This window comes from Anarrhichthys ocellatus, unplaced genomic scaffold (assembly GCF_004355925.1).
Source record: "Anarrhichthys ocellatus isolate YVR2014 unplaced genomic scaffold, GSC_Weel_1.0 scaffold4, whole genome shotgun sequence".
NCBI lineage: Eukaryota > Metazoa > Chordata > Actinopteri > Perciformes > Anarhichadidae > Anarrhichthys > Anarrhichthys ocellatus.
Genome location: NW_022280034.1, coordinates 9,612,455 through 9,635,402, shown reverse-complemented (window position 1 = coordinate 9,635,402; position 22,948 = coordinate 9,612,455). Strand labels below are relative to the sequence as shown.

General features: G+C 42.3%; 3 protein-coding genes across 3 annotated transcripts; 1 reads left to right on the top strand and 2 right to left on the bottom strand.

The window, feature by feature from the left end:
• Positions 1 to 3,542: 3,542 nt before the first annotated feature.
• On the bottom strand, positions 3,543 to 8,078 carry pax10 (paired box 10). Its single transcript, XM_031843186.1, has 7 exons — positions 7,973 to 8,078; positions 7,564 to 7,758; positions 5,895 to 5,977; positions 5,639 to 5,795; positions 5,305 to 5,378; positions 3,876 to 4,008; positions 3,543 to 3,724 (listed from the first exon to the last, which is right to left on the bottom strand). The coding sequence occupies exons 1-7, from the start codon at positions 8,076 to 8,078 to the stop codon at positions 3,624 to 3,626; spliced, it is 849 nt and encodes a 282-aa protein (XP_031699046.1). The 3' UTR covers positions 3,543 to 3,623.
• Positions 8,079 to 14,078: 6,000 nt separating this feature from the next.
• Positions 14,079 to 17,303, top strand: LOC116381222 (serine protease 33). The gene is made up of 6 exons (XM_031843185.1): positions 14,079 to 14,372; positions 14,571 to 14,683; positions 14,826 to 14,899; positions 15,388 to 15,659; positions 16,086 to 16,246; positions 16,476 to 17,303. The coding sequence occupies exons 1-6, from the start codon at positions 14,327 to 14,329 to the stop codon at positions 16,728 to 16,730; spliced, it is 921 nt and encodes a 306-aa protein (XP_031699045.1). The 5' UTR covers positions 14,079 to 14,326; the 3' UTR covers positions 16,731 to 17,303.
• Positions 16,889 to 22,889, bottom strand: mapk7 (mitogen-activated protein kinase 7). The gene is made up of 7 exons (XM_031843166.1): positions 22,800 to 22,889; positions 21,559 to 21,839; positions 21,296 to 21,461; positions 19,668 to 21,208; positions 18,474 to 19,579; positions 18,135 to 18,259; positions 16,889 to 17,702 (listed from the first exon to the last, which is right to left on the bottom strand). Exons 2-7 carry the CDS (start codon positions 21,833 to 21,835, stop codon positions 17,555 to 17,557), a joined length of 3,363 nt encoding a protein of 1,120 aa, XP_031699026.1. The 5' UTR covers positions 21,836 to 21,839; positions 22,800 to 22,889; the 3' UTR covers positions 16,889 to 17,554.
• Between the last annotated feature and the right edge of the window lie 59 nt (positions 22,890 to 22,948).

Sequence of the window (22,948 nt, the reverse complement as noted above, 5' to 3'; positions counted from 1 at the left end):
ATGTTCTTTTGATATGTTTTCATAGTGTTAAAAATGAAATAATTTTTAAATAATTATAATCCAGAAAACACTGAAAATAAAATTCTGATTCAATTATATATTAAAATTGGCAATCCTGAACATCTATATATATATTAATCATCATGGAGATTTTTTTTACTATTTTGTCAATGTTATTCAAAACAAAGTACTTATAATACATTTGGGGGAAATTGATGACGCTGCATTAAGCTGGAGTGCACCGACATCTGGGATCTCATCTTAGAATCCCATTATGTTCATGAGTGTGTATTCATTCTCTCTGCAGAGCATCTGGTATTATCTTTCCCTCTTCCTCCTCTCCTGTCTTTAATATCTGTCCATCCTCCAGGGGCCATGTAAGTGAGTCATGCCATTAGCACAAAATGCCGCCCTGCTAATGGTTGGCCAGTTTCCGCCACGTCCACTTCACGACCGACGCTGCATTCATGCGTTGCCCCTTTTGAAGGAGTGTGGATTTTGCTGTAAATGTTGGATAGTCTCTCTCCCCCACACTGACCCTCAGATGCTAAGCATTTTCAATCCAAGCCTAAAAGAATAACATGGAAAGCCTACATCATATGACCAACATTTTTTCTAATTTCTATCCTAAAGAAACAACACCTGCATCAACTAATATTTGGCCACCTGGGAGCAGCTATAAAGTATAAAAAACACTGACATGTCATCACCTTATATGTCGATATGGCAAACTCGTTGGCAAACAGTGGCTTATTTAATACTCCAGCATATAAGGAGAAATATTCACCTTTTTTTACTCCAATGCTTCACTATGTTCACCAGATAGTCTTTGTCTGTCGTTTAGTGTTGGGCAGGGAAAAGATGCTCATGAAAGCAGCGAGTCAACCAAAATGTGGCCTTCCTTCTGATTGTCCAATCCGGTTTCACTTCCAATTTATCAAATCCCGACGGCGTCTGATGCAGACGCACCGTGCTTTAAACTACAATGTAAACCCACCCGCGTCACTAGGTGCTGAAATAGCGAGATAGTCCACACAGCACAGATGGGAGCGGAGGTGGAGTGTTCAAACAAAGACGGGACTGTTTGAATTAGTTATTTACGTCTACGAGAAATGTCATATGTAACCGTATGTTCAGCCTGCGTAAACATTTCTTGAACAGCAATTCTGAAGGATGCAAAACGAAGTACAGTGTAAACACTTCATAGACAATAACGTTGTATCGTGTTTGAGTTGAGAGGTGAAAAAACAAAAGGTATGCCTACGAAATGCTGAGTAGATGTGAGAGGAGCTGCATAGTTTGGTGATAATCCTGTATGGGTTCATCATAAGAGCGACCCTTTTTAAATACAAGTGCGTTGTGATCCGTTGCAAATAAATAAATATTGATTCACAGCAGCAAATGTTTTTTTAAAGTACTTTATCTCATTACATGTGTTGATGATTATATTTTTAAAAATTTAACAATAATTAAATTTACACTAAATACTATTTTCACATATTGGATTTGCCCAAAAATGTAATAAATTATTGTATTTGGGTAATGGTGATAATATAAGAATACTTTTTTCAAGTCTTTGTAGTTCAAACTCTTGTTAAATGATCAACCTTTAAAACTTGAACCACACATCAGAAATAAAGGCCCCTGAATACATATTCATTACACACCGTTTTATTTTCATTAAAGGGATCCAAGGCCTTCACAAAAGGGTTGACTCTTGGTAGCTATAAGGTACTAACACAACAACACACAACGACAACAGAAACAACACAGAGGACTTGTGTGAACGAGTGAAAAGACAAATAAATAAGAGTTGAAAGACATTTCATATGAGATTAAACTGAGATGCATCAACAAAAACAATAGTCAGAGGAAAGTGAGCAGAGGTTAAAACCCTGCAAAGTACAGCGACGCTTTTGTACAATACTCGATTCATTTCTGCAAGTAACTGATTGTCTATAGCGGCTCATTTTTGGTCATGCACGGTTGATGTCATTGCAATTGTATCGACAGTGTTGCATTCATTTCACAGTTTTTTCTTCTTCTTTTTTTTTTTAAAGTCTCCTATACCTCCCAGCTTTGATTGTCAGTCTCTGAAGTGTTTGAAGGCAGCCTCTTTGTTTGCTCTGTAATGATTCTTGATTGTCTCTGGCTGATGGATATGGTTCATTAGCGAGGTACAAAAAAGGTCCCTGCCACTCAAAAGTATGGTTCACTGCTGAATCTAAAATGCAATTGCTTCCGTTTTAAGATCAATCAGATAAAAAGTCTTCATACATATATATACTGTATATATAAAACAAAGAGAAAATGTAATTGTTTACTGTAGTTTTTGGCAAAAGTCATCGAGGAAACTTGTAAATGAGTCATATATTTATATTCAGCCTAGTATCGGACACTATCTGATCGCTATAGTGACATGGTGTGTCCCTAATGATATCGTTTTTTTTGTGCTTTTGAGGATGATTCGAGTCCACAATGTGCTACATTCTTCCCTCCAATAACATCTGACAATATTCCAGTTATCTTCATCATACACCGATGTCTGTACAAAAATATGCAGTATCAGTCTTAGTGTAATGTTGCTGGCAGGGTAGGCAGGATTTACTTTTTTCATTTAAAGTTTTTAAGTTTTAGTAAAAGTGATTGCCCTTTAGCAAGTTGAAAATCTTTAAGGTAGCCTCACACAGCTTACGCTTATGGAACAAGCTTGCTATCACAACATCACTGAGCTGCTCAAGTAACAAGAAACTGTGGTTACACTTCACAATACAGACATCTGCTGGCATTTACTTAGTACCACTGAATCACACATTAATTTATGTGCGGTAGAATTATAATCACAATCCTGCCATTTGCTCAACACGTATGAGGGAAAAAAAACTACTTTTTCTACTTTTGATATTTGAAAAATCCAAGTTCATGAAGCTGTCTTTTTATTCTTTTTTTTTTATGAACTTTGCAGACATTTAAGTTGATGCACTGAGAGCTTGTAGGTCAGGTCGGATACAATTAGTTTAAACATGTAACAAAATAATCTAAACTCAAAAGTACTTTTACTGGCTTTTCAGAGCTTTCAACCACATCTCAGACAAGTTTTCAGTAGTTGTTTTTTAATCCAGAGTACATTTACTTTTTCCCTGTTTTTTTGGGAAAGTAAAAGCCCAAATGTAAATATTAAAATATGGCCCAATGCTTATTCTCAACTATCTGGTAATAAAATGCGCCATCACATGTTGCATCTCCACAGACAATGTAACCTAAACCCTAATTTAAGCCTGATCCTAATCCTGACTATTTTAATCCTAAACACACCTCAAACTGATCCTATTTCTAATCCCGACTTCAGCCCTATGATTAACACACTATCCAAACAAAAAAGTGCAACTTGATAATACTAAGCAAATACCAGTATGACCAGAGTACTGTCAAGTGCAACCAAAGCTGCTCTTGTCTGAATTTGTAAACATTTAATGCATTTCAGGGTCTGCAACTCGTTGAGGCCCTCTCTATAGCTTCCTTAAAACCCGTGTCACCCCATATTGTTTTCTTGACACTTTTTTGTTACGTGCCCCCTTTTTTTTTTTTTTTTTTTTCTTCTTTTGTTGGCAGCCATTGTCTGTTCACTGTAATCTGGCCCAGTACTGACCCAGGTTATGACTCATGCTCTGCTGCTCAGCTCCTGGAACCTGGACCGGCACTGAAACGCCGGGCGATATGAGCCCTGCATGTGAGAGAGTGTTAGAAGAAAAACGGATGCAGTTACTCAGTCTGTGGAGTTTCAGTCCAGCAAGCACTCAGAGACACCCCACAGACATAACGTAAAGTCTCTGCCCCCTGTTGAATAAAACCATATCTACCACGGAAATACTCACCGGTGTTGGAGTTGGCCGAGGACGGAGTCTGCAGATGAGGGGAGGAGTACGCCGATGAGTCAAAGCTGCGCGGGGTAGAGGGGGATGGAGGCAACATGCAGGAGTAGGAGGCCGCCGACTGGGAAGGAATAGACTGAGAGTGGAGGAGAAAGATTTGGGTTAGATAAATATTGAAACAACAAACTATACTCTATACTCTAATCTTATTTTAAAGTTGTGTGTATGTATATATATATTTGTATATTGCTGTTTATTACAATATGTACTGTAATAGCAGTTTAAAGTGACGGCAGTTTCAGGTTGACCACATAGAGGTGCTAGAGTGGTGTTGTAGGGTAGGAGGAGAGCACAGCAGCAGGCCACATTCTTTGCATTACATTATGCTAAATTATTTCACTTGTTTTCATGTTTCTAGTCCTGTGTTTTCTTCCTCCACTGATAATTGTTTATTATTATTATTATTATTATTATTATTATTATTATTATGTGTGGCTACTACAACTCAATGGGTATTTGAATAAAGGGATTTGTAAACAAGAAACAAGAGACAAACTGAAAAGTCTGCTCCCTGTGATTTATTATTTAATGCACAGATGTAAATGATAATTTGTGGATTTTGTTCTGGCACCCACGCATGACATTTCATAGACATTCATGTAAAATAAGAAACAAAAATATGTCTATTTATTTTCATGCTGCTGTTAGGCAGCTATTGCAGGAAACCATCTTGTTAAAAAAATAATCATTTTGTTACTGACCTCACTTTGACCCCACTGATTATTTGTGTTCATCACACACGTGAAGCTTTAACAATACAACTTTTATTGTTGAGAAATCTGCTTGATAAACTTTGATGAATTAAGAGAATGATGTAGACGCATTATAGAAAGCCTTCCAGTTGTCATTCTTATGGAGTAATGAGTGAGTCTATTCATGAATTAATATCCTAATTAAAGCTAATCAGAACCAAGATTTGAAAGATTGTTTTTGACAAATGACTTTGTTTGCCTCTTTAAGAAAGTCAATATCATATTTAAAATCCCTTATAATTCACACATTTCTAGATTTACTTCTTTCTATCTCGTTTAGGCTTTTTGTGTTTTATTTAGGTTACCTTGTAGTATTATTATCTTTATTATTATTATTATTATTATTGTTTTATTATAATTTTTTAAATTACAAATAAATAATGACATTTAGACAACAATATTAAGAGTTTTGATAAGAAGAATAAATGATGTTGGTTTTATTGATATTAGTAGGTTTCGGAGCAGTAGTGTTTATACCTGCAGTCGTCTTGATTTAGTTATGTATATGTTTTATACCCTGGACATATTGGAGTTAATAAACGGGCTCTGCTCTGTGACGATGACCTGCTTTAGTTAAGTTTGGAAGGTGCTGATGAATGATGAATGATGAAATGTCCAACCTGGACTCCAGATGAGAAAACTGACAGAGAGCTATAGCTGGGCAGGGACGACTCAGCCTGACTCAACATGGACCCTGGAGAAAGACACGCAGAGCGAGATGGTAAGCACAGACACACATACACACACACACACACACACGCACACACATGCAGTTACACACACGGGAAGGGAACATCTCGCAGTGGAAATATAGATGCATGCGCTCTAATGGAGAAACTAATGGTTTGCCAGCTGGCAAATGTCCCTCTGAGCAAATGCTTCAGGTATAACTGATGTGCTGTACGAATGAGACAATGAACACGTATATTGAGTCTTGCAGTGCAGCATGTTTACCTGAACTGCTGCCGTGCTGCTGATGGTAGATAGATGTGTTGAAGGAAGTGGTCAGAGGAGCTTGGCTCTGTGAACAGGAAGTCACACTCCCTGACCTCCTTTGATTGCGCAGTTTCTCCTCCCTCCTCCACTTGGCTCTTCGGTTGGAGAACCACACCTGTCAATCAAAGAGTTCTGTCAGGCTTCTTTATCGTGACAATCATGTTGTTACAGGTTGATCATCAGGGGTATACAAATCAAATCCTAGTTCTCTTACCTGTATCCGGGCCTCTGGTAAGTCAATCTTGTTTGCCAATCTCTCCCTCGCAAAGACATCTGGGTAATGTGTCCTTTCAAACTCTGTGGAAGATATTAACTAATGTCAAACACGCAGTGTGTTATTTTGACAGATAACCATCTGCATATCAAGTAATTACTGCTTAAGATCATTAATTATCTTGTCATGGAATACACAAATCCAGGAAGCTGAGCTGTATTCTTACAACCATATTTGAAATATTAATCTGTTGCACTTTGTATAAATGATTTATGACTATGGAACCCGCAGAAAGTTCATATCAAGTTGAGAAGCTGCCTTAGCACTTTATTTCAAAAGTAGGCTAAAATTAAACTGAAAAAAAATCCCGATAGATTTAAATTTTGTCATCATTTAATCTCTAAATTTTGAATATCTAAATTAGGCACTGTGTCTCACATATCAGCAGAAACATTTAATTAAAATGATCAGTATTCCTATCTGGTGTTCTGACTTTACAGCATATAACGGTCACAGAGGCTTGACGTACGCAAAGTCCTGACTCAGCTGTGAGTTTGTGTGAGACTTTCTGTATCCGAGTATCATTTCTCATTGTGGCAGTTAATTTAAAGTTGACAAAGTGCTGACATTTTTGTTGTTGACAAGTTCAAACAAGAATGTGCCTCACCCTCTAACTGACAGTCTGAGTCATCCTAATGTACTCTGAAGTTTCAGGTCTGGTAATGGAGAAATCTTTATAGATCTGGGCTGTCTACAATGATGATGCTTAACATTAGCTTAGCATGTCAATAAAATGTCAGCAGAGAAACCAAAACAAATAAATCTGTTAAGACGGACACACATATATACAGGTATATATATATATATATATATATATATATATACATAGTATTGTTGAACATATAATATTGACAGGTTACCAGCATCGTAAATAACCAAAGACTTAAGTTCCCACACATGGTTTATAAATCCATATATCAACGACAGCTCTATAAATTAAGTCTGTCTCACAAATTGTTATAATTGGCTTGGTTATAATTGGCGTCTGTGTCAACACATGATTGTTATTGTGCCTTGGCCGTGCACTGAGGTCAGGGTACCTCATTAATGTCATTTGTAGTGAGTGACCACAGTGATACATTTCCACTCGGCTGCACAGTGGACATTGCGTCCTTATTTAGCTCAAGGGCCTGCTGCAGCCATATCCAGTCAAGGGTGGCTTTCTGATCCGTCTATGTGGATATCGGCCTACGAAGGCCGGATCTCACTGCATAATACAACCATAGTAATTATGCATTATAAAAACTCTGCTGTGCACGCTGCCGGAGGCTTTTTTGAACAGATCAGGAATGTTTGTGAAGATTATAGATGATTTGCATTTAAAAGTGATCATGAGAGGCAAAGTTTGCCTTCCCATGCAGGGATAGATAAAAAAATCCTATACTGCTAAAAATGTTCTTCATAATTTCTCATATTTATGTCCCCTGTCATTACCCAAAAAGCTGTAAACACGGTGTAAAGACTATAGTCCAATAGCAAAGGTGTTGGCAGGGGGGGAAAGCAGCAGGATAAGCTGCGTCATGACACACTCTGGTGTGGCTCGTGCCCACGGAGGGCGGCGATTGGCTGAAAAGCAAAGACAGAGCTGTGCGTGCTTGCATGGCCTGACCTTTCTCCAGAGCCTCGATCTGCTCCTGTGTGAAGCTGGTCCTGTTCCTCTGCAGCTTCCTCTTGAGCTGCAGCCTCAGCTGAGACTCCTCGCCCTCGTCCCTCTCCACAGGGACTCCTCCCCCTCTGCCCGTTCCCCCTCCCCCTGCCTCCCCCCCCATGCTGCCCTCCGTGTCCAGCAGACAGCCTTCAGACACTGGCAGAGAGGAAGGTGACAAAAGAGATGTGGGAGTGTCAAGAAAATTCCTACATTGGATTTTAGATGAACAGAATGTGCAGATTCATGCGTTGAACTGACAGAAACTTAGTGAGACAGCCACAAGTGACTGCTGCTATTGATGTGGTTGAAATCTGGTGACATTTAACTGATGACCTGTGAGCATTGACATATGTTGAAAATCTCCCCTCACCTGTGCTGTGTTGCGTCTGAACGCTGGTGGGGTCATGGTACCAGTTGTTAGGCCCACTCCAGTTTGAGCCGCTCTGCAGGTTCAGCATTGTTAACTTCTCATACATGCTACGAGTGTCCAAACCACCATGAAGAGAAATGAAAGCAGTCCTGTCCTGTGTGTGTCCGCCCCTGTTTACTGTCACCTTTGGCTACTCTCTCCCTCCTTCGATCCTCCAATCCTTCCTCCTGGAGGGGGGTTAGGGGAAGGAACGAAGAGAAGAAGAAGAAGAAGAAGGAGGGGTTCATATCGCATGAGTTCACACATGGTCGGCATTGTGGCGAATTAGCCTCATGATGACAGACAGAAATGGAGTTAGTTACATGCTAGCTGTCGTACCGTGTGTGTGTTATACATTGGTATGCTAGTATACCATGGGGAGCAAAGGTACATTAGAACCCACTCTGAAAGCCATGACATTTATTATGCTACTTGCTTTTAGCTCTGTCTCTGCTGGTAAGCACGAGCTCGCATGCACCCATGTATGCATGAAAAGACAATGCATTTACATGTAGCCACAAACTGGCATCGCACACACACAGCGGCTTCATGAACAAGACATTCGAACCCAAACCATGTTAAACTTTCAGTTTAAGACATTAAGGGCTCAAGTATGTCCGTAAGCAGCATTATCTGCCAAAATAAATACAAGTCTAAGTCTGAGGAGGATAAAAGCTTTTCTCTGCTCCTCCTCGTATCTTGCATTCCCCGTTTATTTGAGAAACTTCCTCTTTGGAGAGGAATGCAGAGGTCAATACTGAGCCAAATCTCACAAACTACTAGATTAGCACGATGTCAAAGGTCAAACTTCATTCATTTTGGTGAAGCACATTATATTAAACTCCAGAAATTATTCTAGGACGACAAAGTAACTTGAGGTCCATCTCTAAGCCTCTACCAAAGTCCACATTAAAGAAGGGATTTCAGCACAGAATGATGCCACATAGAAGCACTGAAAAGACGGACTTTTTTTGCAAACTTACCAAGTGGCCAGGTGAAATGATGCGGTGGGTCCTGTGTGTTACTTTCCTCCTCTGTGGACCTTTATTCCCCTGGTCCCCCTACGTCCCTTGTTCTCCAGCTTTGTTGACAATAACTGTGTGTATGTGTGTAAAGCAGAGAGTATAGAGAGATGGAGAGAGTTAGACAGGGTGAGAGAGAGTGAAAGAGGAAGAGGGGGGGCTCTGGAGAGAAATGCGTCTGCGGGCACTCTTGTCCTCCAAGCGATGGAGAGAGAGAGAGAGAGGAAGAGAGAGAGAGGGAGAGAGAGAGGGAGCCACCGAGGGGTGACACAGTGAGTCAACATCAGTGTCAAGTTTGAACTTAATGCCAGCAAGAGGAGGAGGGGAGGCCGAGAGAGTGGAGCATAAAGCACAGATAATAGAGAGATAGTGGATGATAAATAGAGGATGGATTCAATTTTAACCATAAATTGCACTTAAAAACAAAGTATAATTGGCAGTCAAGTGTGTTTTTTTCACACAAACACACGTGCAACCAGTCAACTTATATTATTAGATTAAACTCAAAGTTCACACTAACAAGGACTCATTTTCAATGGTCCTCATTTGGATGTTTTAAAACTTTGATAAAGCTTTGACATGTCCACATGCATCTGCTATATTGTAAAATAAAACATTCAGCAACTGCACACAGAAGCAGATATTTTTGGGCAAGAAAAAAAAGATAAATTATTACAATTATTAAAAAACGGATACTATTATTATTATATAGATTTTAGTATGTGTTTAAGACACTGAAGATTTATAGTTGTAATGTTTTCCAATCTATTTGAAACACTGATAAACTACAAAGAAGGAAAAAGCATGTTACAAAAGATCATGGTACCGTCTGTATCATTAATAAAACTTGTAAAAAATATAGTTACCACACAGTTATTAGGTAAATATGAGTAATACTTTCATTGAATTATTTCTTCACATTTTTCATTTGATGTAGCATCTACCAATGTAATAAAGATGTTAACGTCTCCAAAGATAACACTAAACCCTATCCAGATGTGTTCAATGAAGATTAGTAATGAATTTGTTCATTAACGTAGCAAAAACTAAACATTTTCATAATATAAAATAAAAAATACAGTATATATATATATATATATTACATTATGAAAATATTTATATAAAAAAGCAAAATTATTTTTACGGACGGCATCAGTTAAAGATGCAGTTGTAAGCTCTGCATTCGTTTGTCTTTGTTTCCATTATTGTCTACCAGTTTCTTTCTTCATTGTTCCATAAAACTGCAGAAAATATAGAATTTTCTTTGTTGCAATTTGAAGCTATATGTCTTCTTTTGGCAATCGGGCCAAAACCCAAAGATATCCAAAATTGCATTTACAATGATGTAAGAAAAAGCAACACATTCTCATAGTTGACAAGCTGCAAATGTTTGGCCTTTTTTGTTTGAAAAAATGTTGCAACGAATCAATGATCGAAGTTCTTTCATCTAATTGATTATTTGACAAACTGCATTTTAAGCTCTATGTTGAGCTCAGCCTCTTTTCTTGATCAGCTATTAAGCTCATAAGTATTGAGTTACTTAATCCCAGCACCAGTGTTTTAGGCCTACAATGCAGTAAAGAGGCTTTAAGTAGGCAGGTAAAGTTTCCACACAAGGGCTAAAATATGCACGTAGTTTAGGTAGCAGCGTTTCCCAGAGCACCTCACAACAGAGGTATTGTTCTCCTGCCATAAAACACGGAGCTTAAAGCTATGGGACAATAAACAAAGGCATTGTCTGGCCCCAGAGCGGGTTAAAGGAGCACCATACAGAAACCCTTGGCGATAGGCACACAAGGTCTGTGTGAGCCGTGAGTAATGACGCAGGTATGACGGTATGTATGATAGAGTCAAAGAGCGAGAGCAGAGTAGAACCGGAGTTTAAATTTATCTCTTTTGCAGCGGAGGGGAGAGAAGAAGCGAGAGATGGAAGATGGAAGCAGGGAGGCAGAGGAGAGAGATAGAGAGAGTGAAGAGGAAGTATGTGACTTTGGGGTGGGTGTTGGGGCTTGGGGATGGGGAGGGTGCCAGCTTGTTTTATTTCCGGTTGACAAGACTTTGCGCTCCCTTTCTCTCTGTCGCTCCCTCTCTCTTTCATACTAAGCTATTCTTTCTCCGCTGCCCCCATTGCTCACCCCCCCCCCCCCCCCCCCCCCCCGCCTTCTCTGTTACTTTCCTCCAAGATGTGCCTTGGAGAAAGGAAAGGACTTGACAAGTTCAAAGGTAAAAAGGAGCAAGAACAGTGGTGGAGGAAGCATTAACATGCTTTAATTAAGTAAAAGTACAAATGTGTTTTCAGCAAAATGTTCTCTCCATTATGCAGAATGACTACATATTATAATATATATTATAGCGTTATCATTGTTTTTTTGTTTTTGTTTTTGCCTTCATGATAGGAAGGCTGAAGACAGGAAAGAGGGAGAATGAGAGAGAGAGAGTACGACATGCAACAAAGTGCCGCGGGTCGGATTGAAACCTATGGGCTGCTGTTCTACCAGGTGAGCTGTACCGGGTATTGCATTATTATCATCATACATCAACATATACAGTAAGCAGCATGTTAATGTTCATAGCTGGCTGAGGTGGAGCTGATTTAAGCTCCTCTGTCCAAGGTTGGATGGATAAATCTATTTACGATGCTTTACAGGTTACAAGATCATGTGTAAAATTATAATCTGCATATTAACTGTCAAATACATGTATATGTGGAGTAAAAAATACAATATTTGCCTCAATAATATTAACTCTAGTAGAAGTAGGCTATTAAGTAGAAAAAATATATATTTATATCCATGCACAAGTACCTCAAAATTGTACTTTTGTAGAGTACCTATGAAAATATACTTGAACGTGAAAATGGAAACTAAGTGAGTGAAAGTTGAGTAACAAAACTACTTAGTTAATTAAACTAAACCAAAACAAATGTGTCTTTAACCCGACACACACCCTCATCATCCCACCCCCTTTGTTTCCTATCTGGCTATCCTATTTGTTTTTCCTTAATTCAGAAATCATTGTTGCATCTTATTGTGTTCCCGTTGTTGGAATGTGGCTTAACCTATGTGATCCCTATGTGCTGAGTGCAATAACGTGTGTGTGTGTGTGTGTGTGTGTTTGTGTGTGTGAGGCGGCGCGTGCTTCACTGCAAAGATTCATGTAGCTCCCGGACATGCATTTTTTTTTAGTGCATCTTGTTAGTTCATTCCTGTCACCTCTCTCTCCCTCTCTCTCTCTCTCTCTCTCTCTCTCTCTCTCTCTCTCTCTCGCCATCCCTTGCTTTTTCAGCGCTGAAGGGGGGATGGGGAAGGGGTGGTGGACGAGCCTGGGAGGGGAGGAGAGGGGGAGGCGAGGGCGGTGGAGGCAGTCACCATGGTTACAATGCCACGACAAATATTCATCAAGTTGTTAAAATAAAAACAAACTGGAGTGCATTATAATTGCTCTTACTGACTGGATCCTATAATGTGTTCATATATTATGAGTGAGATGAGCAGACTGGATGGGGCTCACACACAAAAAGATACTGTTAGTGATTTTTTTTTAAAGTGAATATCAGCTGACACATACGAGACACACACACATGTCAAGTGTCAGTGTATAACTTTATTTTACCATTACCTGTTTATGGAATTCCCTATGAGTACTTTGGCGAGTCTCTTTTCTTTTCTCTTTGTCCCTCCATCTCTCTCTCCTCTGCTGTTGTGTAGCCCGAGGCGATACTGTGATGTGTCCTCCCTCTGTCCCTCCCTCCCTCTCCCTCTCTCTCTGTCCCTGTCACCTTCAATTGCTCTGTGAAACTAGACACACTGCCTGGGGCAGGGAGGCAGGGAGGGAGGGAAGAGAGGAAAAGAGGAAAAGAGAAAGGAGAAACAGACCGACAGCTTTATAGACAGACAGAAGAAATAAACATTTGCTGTCATGAAAAATAAAAAAATAAATAGGGTAACCACAGCCCAGATGTGTGGCACACTCAATCAAATGAGTTGTGTTAATGTTCATAATCCAGCCCAAAACATACACTCAAAAGGATTAGCACTGGAAACATAAGAACGTACAATAAATTACACATATCTACCCAATTTAAGACAGTGTTTGACCTTTGACCTGGGTGGTTTATGCTGCGGCTTAATCCTACATGGATGCTCCAGCTCCGATAACCACGTTGCTTTTCCTTGAACAGATACCTGTTACTGGTTAATACTTTCCACCTGGAGCCTGGAACCTTTAGCATTCCTTATCACTACGAACACAGGCTACAGTGTGTCTAACGCATGGTTTTATGATTTGACATTGGTGGTTGTTTTTAACCAGAAATTGCTCACAAATATTGAGTGTATTGGCAGTCAAGTGTGTCTGTTCCTATAACACAAAAGCTGGAAACCAGACAAATTACATTATTCGATTAAACTGAACGTTCACATTTAAAGAGGTCATTTTCTTTGATTCATCATTTATATTTCTGCAACAGAGAGTTGATCCTTAAATCTCTGATAAAGCTTTGACATGTGCATCTGCAAATTCGTAGGAAACACAAGAATATGCAACATATAGGGAACAATAATTGATAATATTAGGCTTAACAACACATTATGTTGATATACTCATATCTGCTTAAGTCACTGATATGATGAACATGTCATATCAAAGACATTTTATACATCATCATATGAATACCCAAATAAATATAGAGAAAACATGCCATGTTGCATACATGGGGGTACTCCTTGTTCTCCCAAGTAAATGCTCCAATGCAACATGAAAACAGTTATGGACTATATGAACTATATAGTTAATATTAAAAACTGCATCACTTACCATTGTCTGGGATTGAGACCTGCATGTATAAACTGCTGCAGGCCTATAAAATATGGAAATGGCCATTTTGTCAGACGACAATTTCCATTTTATTCAAAAGTAATCTACCTGTGACCAGGTGCGCTCAATAGATGTCATTGGCTCAGGTGAATCAAGAGGGCGGGACAATAGTTTTGATTGGGTGTAGTTGTGTGCACAGTTAGCCGTCTGTTCAAGGCGTTTACCTGGAATCTACCTGAGACCTCATTCAGGAAGCCTGGATCCGAAGAAGGATATACTGTCGACAGTTAAACGCAAGGAGATGTAACCTTTTTTTTTTTTTTTTTACTTCGTGTACTGTTTCAGCTTCAGTCACAAGAGAGGAAGAAGACGTCGAAAGGTGGATTTAACGGTGTTTTTTCGTGACTTCAGAGATAACATTAATTGTTGGATCTGATTCAGTAGTTTGCTAAAACCGAAATTGGGGCGCGAAAACAAAATGTCGCCGAGAGTGGACTTTTATGCCATTTGTTGGTGCGTAACAGGTGAGTGTTAACCGTTAGCCCCCCTTACCTGTCCCCCCCGACCGTGTCTCCTGTTTCTTTGTCTACTGTAACGCATAGGCTACAATCGGCACTATAAACTACTTCATTGAACCAGATGTGTTTTTGTGTCGTATTGTAAAAAAACAATCCGCTGCATCGGTCGGAGCGTTCAGAAATGTAATCTGTGTTTACATTTAGGTTTTTTGGCTTCTTACGCCCAAGAATGTGGCCGACCACCGATAGTGGAGAACAGGATCGTGGGAGGGATGGACGCCATAGATGGCGCTTGGCCGTGGCAGGTGGATATACAGGTATGTCCCACTCAAAACTCCCACTAGCATCAGCTCTGCCTGTGGTTAAGTCTAGCTCTTCTTTATCATCTGACCTGCTGAGAGAGGGATTTGCTTGTGATGCTGAGGTGACTCACTGTTTTTCTTCTCCCCCGGCCTCCAGACATTCAGTCACATCTGTGGAGGCTCCATCATCACAGAGAACTGGATCCTATCAGCCGCTCATTGTTTCCCCAAGTAAGAGAACTCTCCTCGCACACAAACCTGCAGGTGAACTCACAGCTGAGCATCGCTGCACAGGCGCTCTGCTTCTTCTGTGAGCCGTCAGTCATTTTGCGGGATCTCTTTGCAGTGTCGTTAAAGCCCTGCAGAGAAATCTTCGAGCAACATTTGTTTAACATCCTTATTATTTATTTGGAAAACTTGCCTCCCTTATTTTCAACATCTAATTGATTCTTTCAAATTGTCAATTTCTGGCAAAGTTGCACACGAGGAAGAAGAACTATTCCCAAATCCTGCAGACCGTCGGTCGTTCATTTGGGTCATTGAGTTTCACTAGAAGACTGTCTAAGGACTAACATGTGTCTACTAGATTATGGTAAACATCAATCCCATTTCAAGGAGCACCTGCCTAACCCATAAAGCCATTCGACACCTTTTCGTTTCACATTTGAACCCCCCCCCCCCCCTCATCTAACAGGTGTCCTTTTGTTCTCTTCTTTCAGTCCAAACGACTTGAGCTCTTACACCATCTATGTCGGCCGGTACCAGCTGAACGGCTTCAACGGTCACCAGTCGATACATCGAGTGAGCCGGGTGGTGATCCCATACGGTTACAGTGAGCCTAAAAACGGGAATGATTTGGCACTGGTGCGGCTGTCCAGCCCAGTAACCTGGTCAGATTATGTCCGTCCCGTCTGCTTGCCTGCCTCTGGCACCCTGTTCCCGGGTGGCATGCTGTGCTATGTCACCGGCTGGGGGAACGTGCGGGATGATGGTAAGGCTTGCTAAATTAAATGTAGTTCAGTGCAAATGTATTTCAGCAGCTCGCCTCCCTACAGAAGAAGCAATGATTATATAACACGGTGAGAGGGTGCTGGCTGTGTTTTTGTGTCTATCGTAAAACATATTTGCAAACGTATACACAAAATACAATACAAAGAACGGAGTGTAAACGGTGTATACAAAGACAAAAAGCAATAAAACAATGTGAAAGGACAATTAATAGCATGGAATACAGACAAGATGTCTGTCTAAATGCTTCATGGCACAACAATACTAAACATGAACATGTCCTTTTAACCACACTACTGTAGATAAGAGCTAACAAAGCTTACTGACCATCTGTTAAGCTGTAGAAATAAAGACGTCTCACACTCCTTTTGTTCTTCATCCTCCATCTGTCTTCGCTCTTCCCCCTCAGTCCCTCTGCCAGGAGTCGGGACTCTGCAGGAAGTGGAGGTGCCAATCATCTCCCAGAGTTCATGTCAGGAGATGTACGCGACGGACCCGACGGAGCAGGTGGACATTCTGTATGACATGATCTGTGCTGGATACCAGCAGGGTGGCAAGGATTCCTGCCAGGTACTGTTGGATCAGCTGTTCCTTCTGCAGTGTTTACATTCACAACAAATGCTTGTATACAACAGCCGTACACAGGAAAAGAAGAACCTGCTTTGAAAGTAACTTGCATTGCTACTTTTCTGCAATCGTGCACCATCTAGTTTTGATATCCTTCCTTTTTTTTTTTGAGCACTTTGATACCTCCCAGTGGTGAAAGCTGAACTTGTGCATGTTTGTGTCGTCTCTTCAGGGGGATTCAGGAGGGCCCCTTGTCTGTCAGATGGTGAACGGGACCTGGGTGCAGGCTGGGGTGGTGAGTTTTGGACTGGGCTGTGCTCACGCCAACCAGCCAGGTGTGTATGCCAAACTGTCCGCCTTCTCGAGCTTCATCAGCGGCACGGTACCGGAGATCCGGCTGTACGGCCGAGCTGATCAGAACTGGTGTGGGAGGGCTGCCATGTTGGCCAGCTGTCTGTCCACACTGCTGATTCTGCTGCGGAGGTAGAACACTGTGAGGCAACTGGATGTCTGGGAGGTCGAATGCAAACCAAGCCGAATGAAGGATGAGATTAATTATGTGTCTGACCTGTGTCCAAAGTTATCCCGAATAGTAAAATTAGAAAACTGTACCTAATGTGCACATGAAGCCATATTGGACACAAACTGTAATATAATCTTCATTTTTAGAACTGTAACTTTGCATTATAATCATAAGTGATGTGTTCTGTATTTGAAATAAATTGTTAATTTGATTCTTAAAATCAGGTCAGTGCTCTGTTCAACTTGTGATAGCCGAGTTTGGAAATGTTTTACCAGAATCATGTTCATGGATCAAAGATTCATTTGTGTTCTTTAAGGGGTAATCTTTTATGGGGTAATCTTTTATATCCGCCTCTAGCACACCCACTTATAAGTACTGAAGCGGTTGCCTTTGGTCAATAACAAACCTGTTTTTTGGAACAAATATTACCTAATTTTCAGGACACCTTTCTGTAATGTCAATTATTTCAGCTTTTTGTTATTCAAATGTTTGTTTTAAATGAATTAAAGTAATCTTAATGTCCTTTCTCACAGAGAACCAACTTGATCTTTGTTTAAATTGCTCCTTTTATTGTTCATAAAATATCCAGAGGCAGAGACGGGTGATGACATTTTTCTTTATTATAAAGAGTCATAATGGTAAAAAAAGATGGCTTGGTAATGCCCATTTTAAAAAAAAAAAAAAAAGCTAGCTTTTATATTAATTTGAGCTTCACTCAAGGTTTTAATACTAAAAATCTAAGATTTACACAAATCCAAGAGCTGTCTTTAAATTCCAGGCAGGGAAGGTCAGGCATCGGGGGGAATGTTATCAGAGAGGATCATGGGAGAGCCGAGTTGCAGCTCCTGCTGCAGGGATTCCAGATCAGCTGGAGTCATGCGGTGAACCTCGCTCCAATCAGATAACAGGGAAGCCGAGAGGGGGGCCGAGTCGTAACTGATGGAGAAGGAAAATATAGAAAGCATTAAATGGGGCCATCGTTTGGATCGTGTTCCAGCGTCACTGATAATTGACTTTTTAATCAAACTAGGAGACATCTTGTATCGAGTAGTTAACCAGTGATTTGAGGGCTCGGTCAAAGCTCGTAAAACACTTTACTGCTTTGACATTTACAATGTAGCTTATAAGGAAGCAGTTGTTGAATAAATCAAAAGGGCAAACATGAAGGATGACCGTGAGAACCGAGTGTTTGCATTTGGTGGGTTAACATGCATGCGTCATGCAATTTGGGGAATTACGGCACATGAGCACTTGTTTTACCTCTCCTTTGAGTTAGCTTGTGATAGTCTGATATGAATGGGTAGATTACATTGGTTGTGTTCATGATAGCAGTGTTAGAAACCAAGCTCACGCTGTATAAGCCCTTACCTGTCACAGTGCTGCAGGTCTGTGAGAGACTGGTTGAGAAGGTCATCCAAGTCAAAGCCCACGCCATACCCGGCCCCACTGCCTTTAGGGGTGACCGAGAACACCGGGGGCAAAACGTCCTCTACCTGACAGGAGACACAGAGAGGAGGGGGGGAGGGGGGGGGGACATTGGGTCAACTGAACTCTGTATCTTTAAGGTCAGTTCAAGGCAAGCAGAGGGTTGTGACATTTAAGCCTGGTTTAATGCGTACAGGAAAATCTTTTTGATCGATACACATGGCTTCTTTCAGGCAATATGCTAGCTGCAAAAAGCAATGAAATATTTCAAGGAAGGCACACCTGGGACTTTGAGAGCTGCAGTGTTACTGTATGGATGTCGGGGGCAATGGGGGGCCCTTGCTGTCCGGTATCTGTGAATCCTAAACTGGGATGAGGCTGCGAGGGGACCCCTAAAGCCCCACAGAGAGGGTGTGCGGCGGTCTGTGGCCCAGATTTCTCTCCGACTGAGGGACACAGCTTCTCCATCGGACAAGCGGGTGCAGTCGCGGGGTTATGATGGGGGTTGTTTTGGCATCCGATATTCCCATTGGTCTCTCTGGTGGTTAACGTTGGAGCTTTAGTCAAGAAACTCTGCAGAGGAAGCAGTTGCGATTGCGGTCGAGGGTCCGGCTGCGTTTGACTTTGAGGTTGGAGCTGGGGCTGAAGAAAGCTCGGCGGTACAGGCTGCGGCTTCCTGTTGGGTGGTGGTTGTGGTTGTGGTGGTCTCGTCTCTAACTGATGCCCGTTCCAGCTCCCCAAACAGTTGAAACCGCTCTGTCCGTTGCTCTCGCTGTGAGGTTTGAGCGTGTTGTTCTTGACAAAGCCACTAGTGACGGTCATTACGTCCATCCCTCCGCTCACAGCAACAACTATATCCACTGGAGGTTTCCTCTGGCTCATGGAGAAAAGCAGTGATGGTTGCTGGGTACTGGGAGGCTGAAACACGCCCTGCTGGTTAGGTTTAACCTGAGAGATTAACTGTTCATGAGACCTGGCCTCCTTGCCCGTTTTATTGTTCAGTGCTCCTTGAGCGTTATCACTGACGGCTACACCGCGATGCGAGTTCACATTACAATCCGTATTCGTTGCTCCGTCGTTATCAGGAGTCGGAGTTCTCTCATTTCGACTGTCCATCATCTTTGTCCAACGTTGCAAAAGGCTTTTGTCGTCGTCGCTCAGCAGAACCCCGCCCAGCGAGTCCCCCTGTCTGCCCTCTCTTCTTTCCTTTTCCTTCATCTTCTTCTCCCTCTCCCTTGCTCGTTCCTGCCTCTTCCTTCTTTTCTCCTCTCGTTCTCGTTGACGCTCCTGTGCTGTGACAGGCCGACGCAAATCTGGAACAGAAGACAGGGAGGACGATACACCTCCTCCTGCACCGGCCTCAATGCCCAGAGCAGAAGATCCTCCATCTGCAATGAAAATATACATTTCTGTTAAAGGCCGTCTGAAGGACGAAATGGCAATCATACGAGTGGATATGGACAACAGCGAACTTACCACCCCTGGCTTTATTTCTAAGAGCTGATTTCAATAAAGCTGCTTTAAGTGCAGCTTTGGTATCCTCTGAAATAGCTCCTTCTTTCCTAGTTCCCTCTCCGGCACCTGGAGGCAGCCTGGCATTCTTGGACAGTGACTGTGAAAGGGACTGAGACAGCGACTGGGCCTGTGCCACAGAGAGACAAAGGGAAGGCATAGTGGTGGGTTGGGGTGTCATGGTCTGTGCTGGTGTTGCAGGAACAGAGGTGGGAGCCTGGGTCAAGGCCTGGCTCGGCTGTCTCAGAGGAGCCTGACCTCCGGTTAGCTGCTCCTGTACCTCACCGTCTCGCATCGCCTCCAACGGAGCATCCTGACTCGACACCGGTGTTGTTAAATCTATAGTCTCTGGCTGACCGCTGTCTGAGTTGGCGCTGGGCATGTCCACATCAACTGGGCCGCTTTCGCTCTTAGAAAGAAGAGGCAAATCATGGGTCACATGAGGCGGGGCGCCTTTTAAAAGGGACGCCGGCTTGTTGAAGTTTTGCATCTGATTTGTGAACGTGTGGTTCCCTTCTGCTGGTGTGTGATCTTGTTGCTGTTGAGACTTCACGTCTCTCATTTGCTGTATCTGTGCTGCTTGTGGGTGTTGTGCCATAGGAACCAGTGTTGATTTACTAAAGTTAATGGTCGAGGGCTGCGCATTGCACTGGTTACCGCTTTGTGCCACAGCTCTGCCGTTCGCCCTCGCCAGCGGCCTGAACCGCAGCCTTTGACGACAGCCCTGTTTGTTTTGATGGAAGTCCTGGATCTCCATCAAAATCGCCTCTTTAATTTGTTCCTTGTTCATTGGGAGCTTGTCAAATTCAAAGTCAAAAGCTGGCACGCAGATTGGCTCATCGTCTTGGTCGTGGTACTTCGACAGGTACGGATGCTCCAGCGCTTGCGTCACACAGATTCTTTCACGAGGGTCAAAGCACAACATGGCAACCAGCAGGTCCAGAGCCTCTGGTTCCGCTTGCGGGTACAGTTTGGCAAAAGGCACAGCAGCCCGCGATGGAAGACTCTGAACATAGGAGCGTACTCGGTCCGCCCTAATGGTACTAATCAACCCCTCGGGAGGAGTGCCTAACACACCCAGAATGAGCGTGAGCTGGTGGACGTAGTGCTTCCCAGGAAAAAGCTGCTTACGCCCCAACATCTCAGCAAAGATGCAGCCCACAGACCACAAGTCAATGCCCAAGCTATAATGATTGAGCGACAGCAGGAGTTCGGGAGCACGGTACCACCGAGTTGCCACATATTCAGTCATGAAGGAATGGGACTGCTCGGGGTGTAAACTTAGACCCCTTGCCATGCCGAAGTCACCGATCTTGAGCTCACAGTTCTCGTTCACCAACAGGTTGGAGGGTTTGAGGTCGCGGTGGATTACGTTAGCAGAGTGCACGTACTTGAGTCCACGGAGGAGCTGGTACAGAAAGTAGCGCGTGTGCTCCGAGGTGAGCGTCTGGGAAGAGTGTATGATCTGGTGCAAGTCACTCTCCATGAGGTCCAGCACCACGTACCTGCACACATGGGAAGTGGAAAAGTGAGATGAATGTGACAATGTGTTGTTTGCCACCAGGTTGACCCCGACAATAGAAAATACATACACAGACTTGAAGGCAGAGTGAGGAAGGTTGGGCTGCAGGATGTCTTTGATGGCGATAATGTTGTCATGTTTGAAGTGCTTGAGAATCTTGAGCTCTCGTAGCGTGCGTTTAGCATTTGTCACCACCTCAAAAGCATTGGAGATCTTCTTTATCGCCACCTGCTGGCCTGTGAAATGTAAATAAGCCCCAATGAAAAAAACAAAACACAGCAGGACGCGACATTGTAGTACTCACAGATGAAGTAAGTTACTCATCCAGCCTACCATTGTCCCTTCTCCTGGCAGACGAAACGACACCGTAGGCGCCTGTGCCGATGGTTTCTATGACATCATACTCCTCTCCGACGTCGAACTTCACATCCAGAGAGTGTGCTTTAAGCAGAGCCAAGTTTTTGGCTGTTGTGCTGGTGTCTGCGGTGCTTCCCGTTGCCTCGACTTCACGCTGGTTCTGGTTCTCTCTGCCTTTGTCAGTGGCCATTCTTTCAGGCGACATGGCTACAGGTTGACCATTTTTTCCGACTCCTCCCTCCTTAGTTGACATTTTTCTGTAAAGAATTTAAAAAGAATTAGCAAAGTGAAATGTTTTTGTCTGTGTGGCACGCTCTTGACTGCAGTGTTAGGAACATAAAGAACTGTTTGGTTTTTCATCAGCATGTGGCTGATACAGAATTTGATCAAAATAAGATCCTACTGTATCTTCATAATGATTTTGCTGAAAGTCAATAAACAACATAAACATTGCCGAGTCACTTTTTAATCAAAACTGCCCAACAATCTCAAAGGATACTATGATACTAAGCAGGATATCTTTAGGTGTTGGGCTCTTGGACTGACAAAACAGGCAATTAAAATGTTTGGGTTTTGGCTCTGTGTTGTTATTTTCAGACACAGAATATACAAAATGACTTATTTGAGTGAGTATACAATAGGCAGATTAATCAAAAAATAAAAATTATGATTTTACATAATCATTTTAGCCTTTCCTCCTCCTGCCACAGCCCTGGGGCCCCGAGGAGCCACTTCAAGTGTGTCAAGAGGTCAGTCAGTGCTCATTTAGTGCAGCACAGACTGAGCCGCTACACAGATACAATGCAACAGGATTAAGATAGTGACTTAGCAATTGTTTAGTCACAATAATAACTAAACAGGTGTATTGTATTCAACCAGGCATAACCGACAAGCTGCCCAGCAACTTCTCATCCGTTAGGCCCGTCAGGTCAGGTGGCCAAAACCAGCTGGACTCTGCTTGTTTATGGATACAGAAAGAAAATCCAGCTGCATTCAAGGACCGCATAGTTTTTGTCCTACAACGTGGTTTAAATAAACTATTGTCGTAACGTGACAAAGACGCAGCCTTAACCACTTTTTGACGCAGGGGCGTAGGCTTGTTACCTGAAGCTCGGGCTTACCGTGGACATAAACCGTTAAACGATGTCTTTATCTATGTATAAAATCAAACAGGGCGACGCGGAGACGTGTTTCTGTGCGATGGATCAGACTCTCACCTTGTGAGCCACCCACAACATCCGTAATTGTGTTTTTAATCCCGTAATGGCACTGCTGTCTCTTGTTTTTGTCTGTCGCTTCCTCGTGCAGTTCCGTGTTTGGGTTTAAGTGGCGTGTGTGCGGACCAACGAGGTGGGGCGACGGCCGA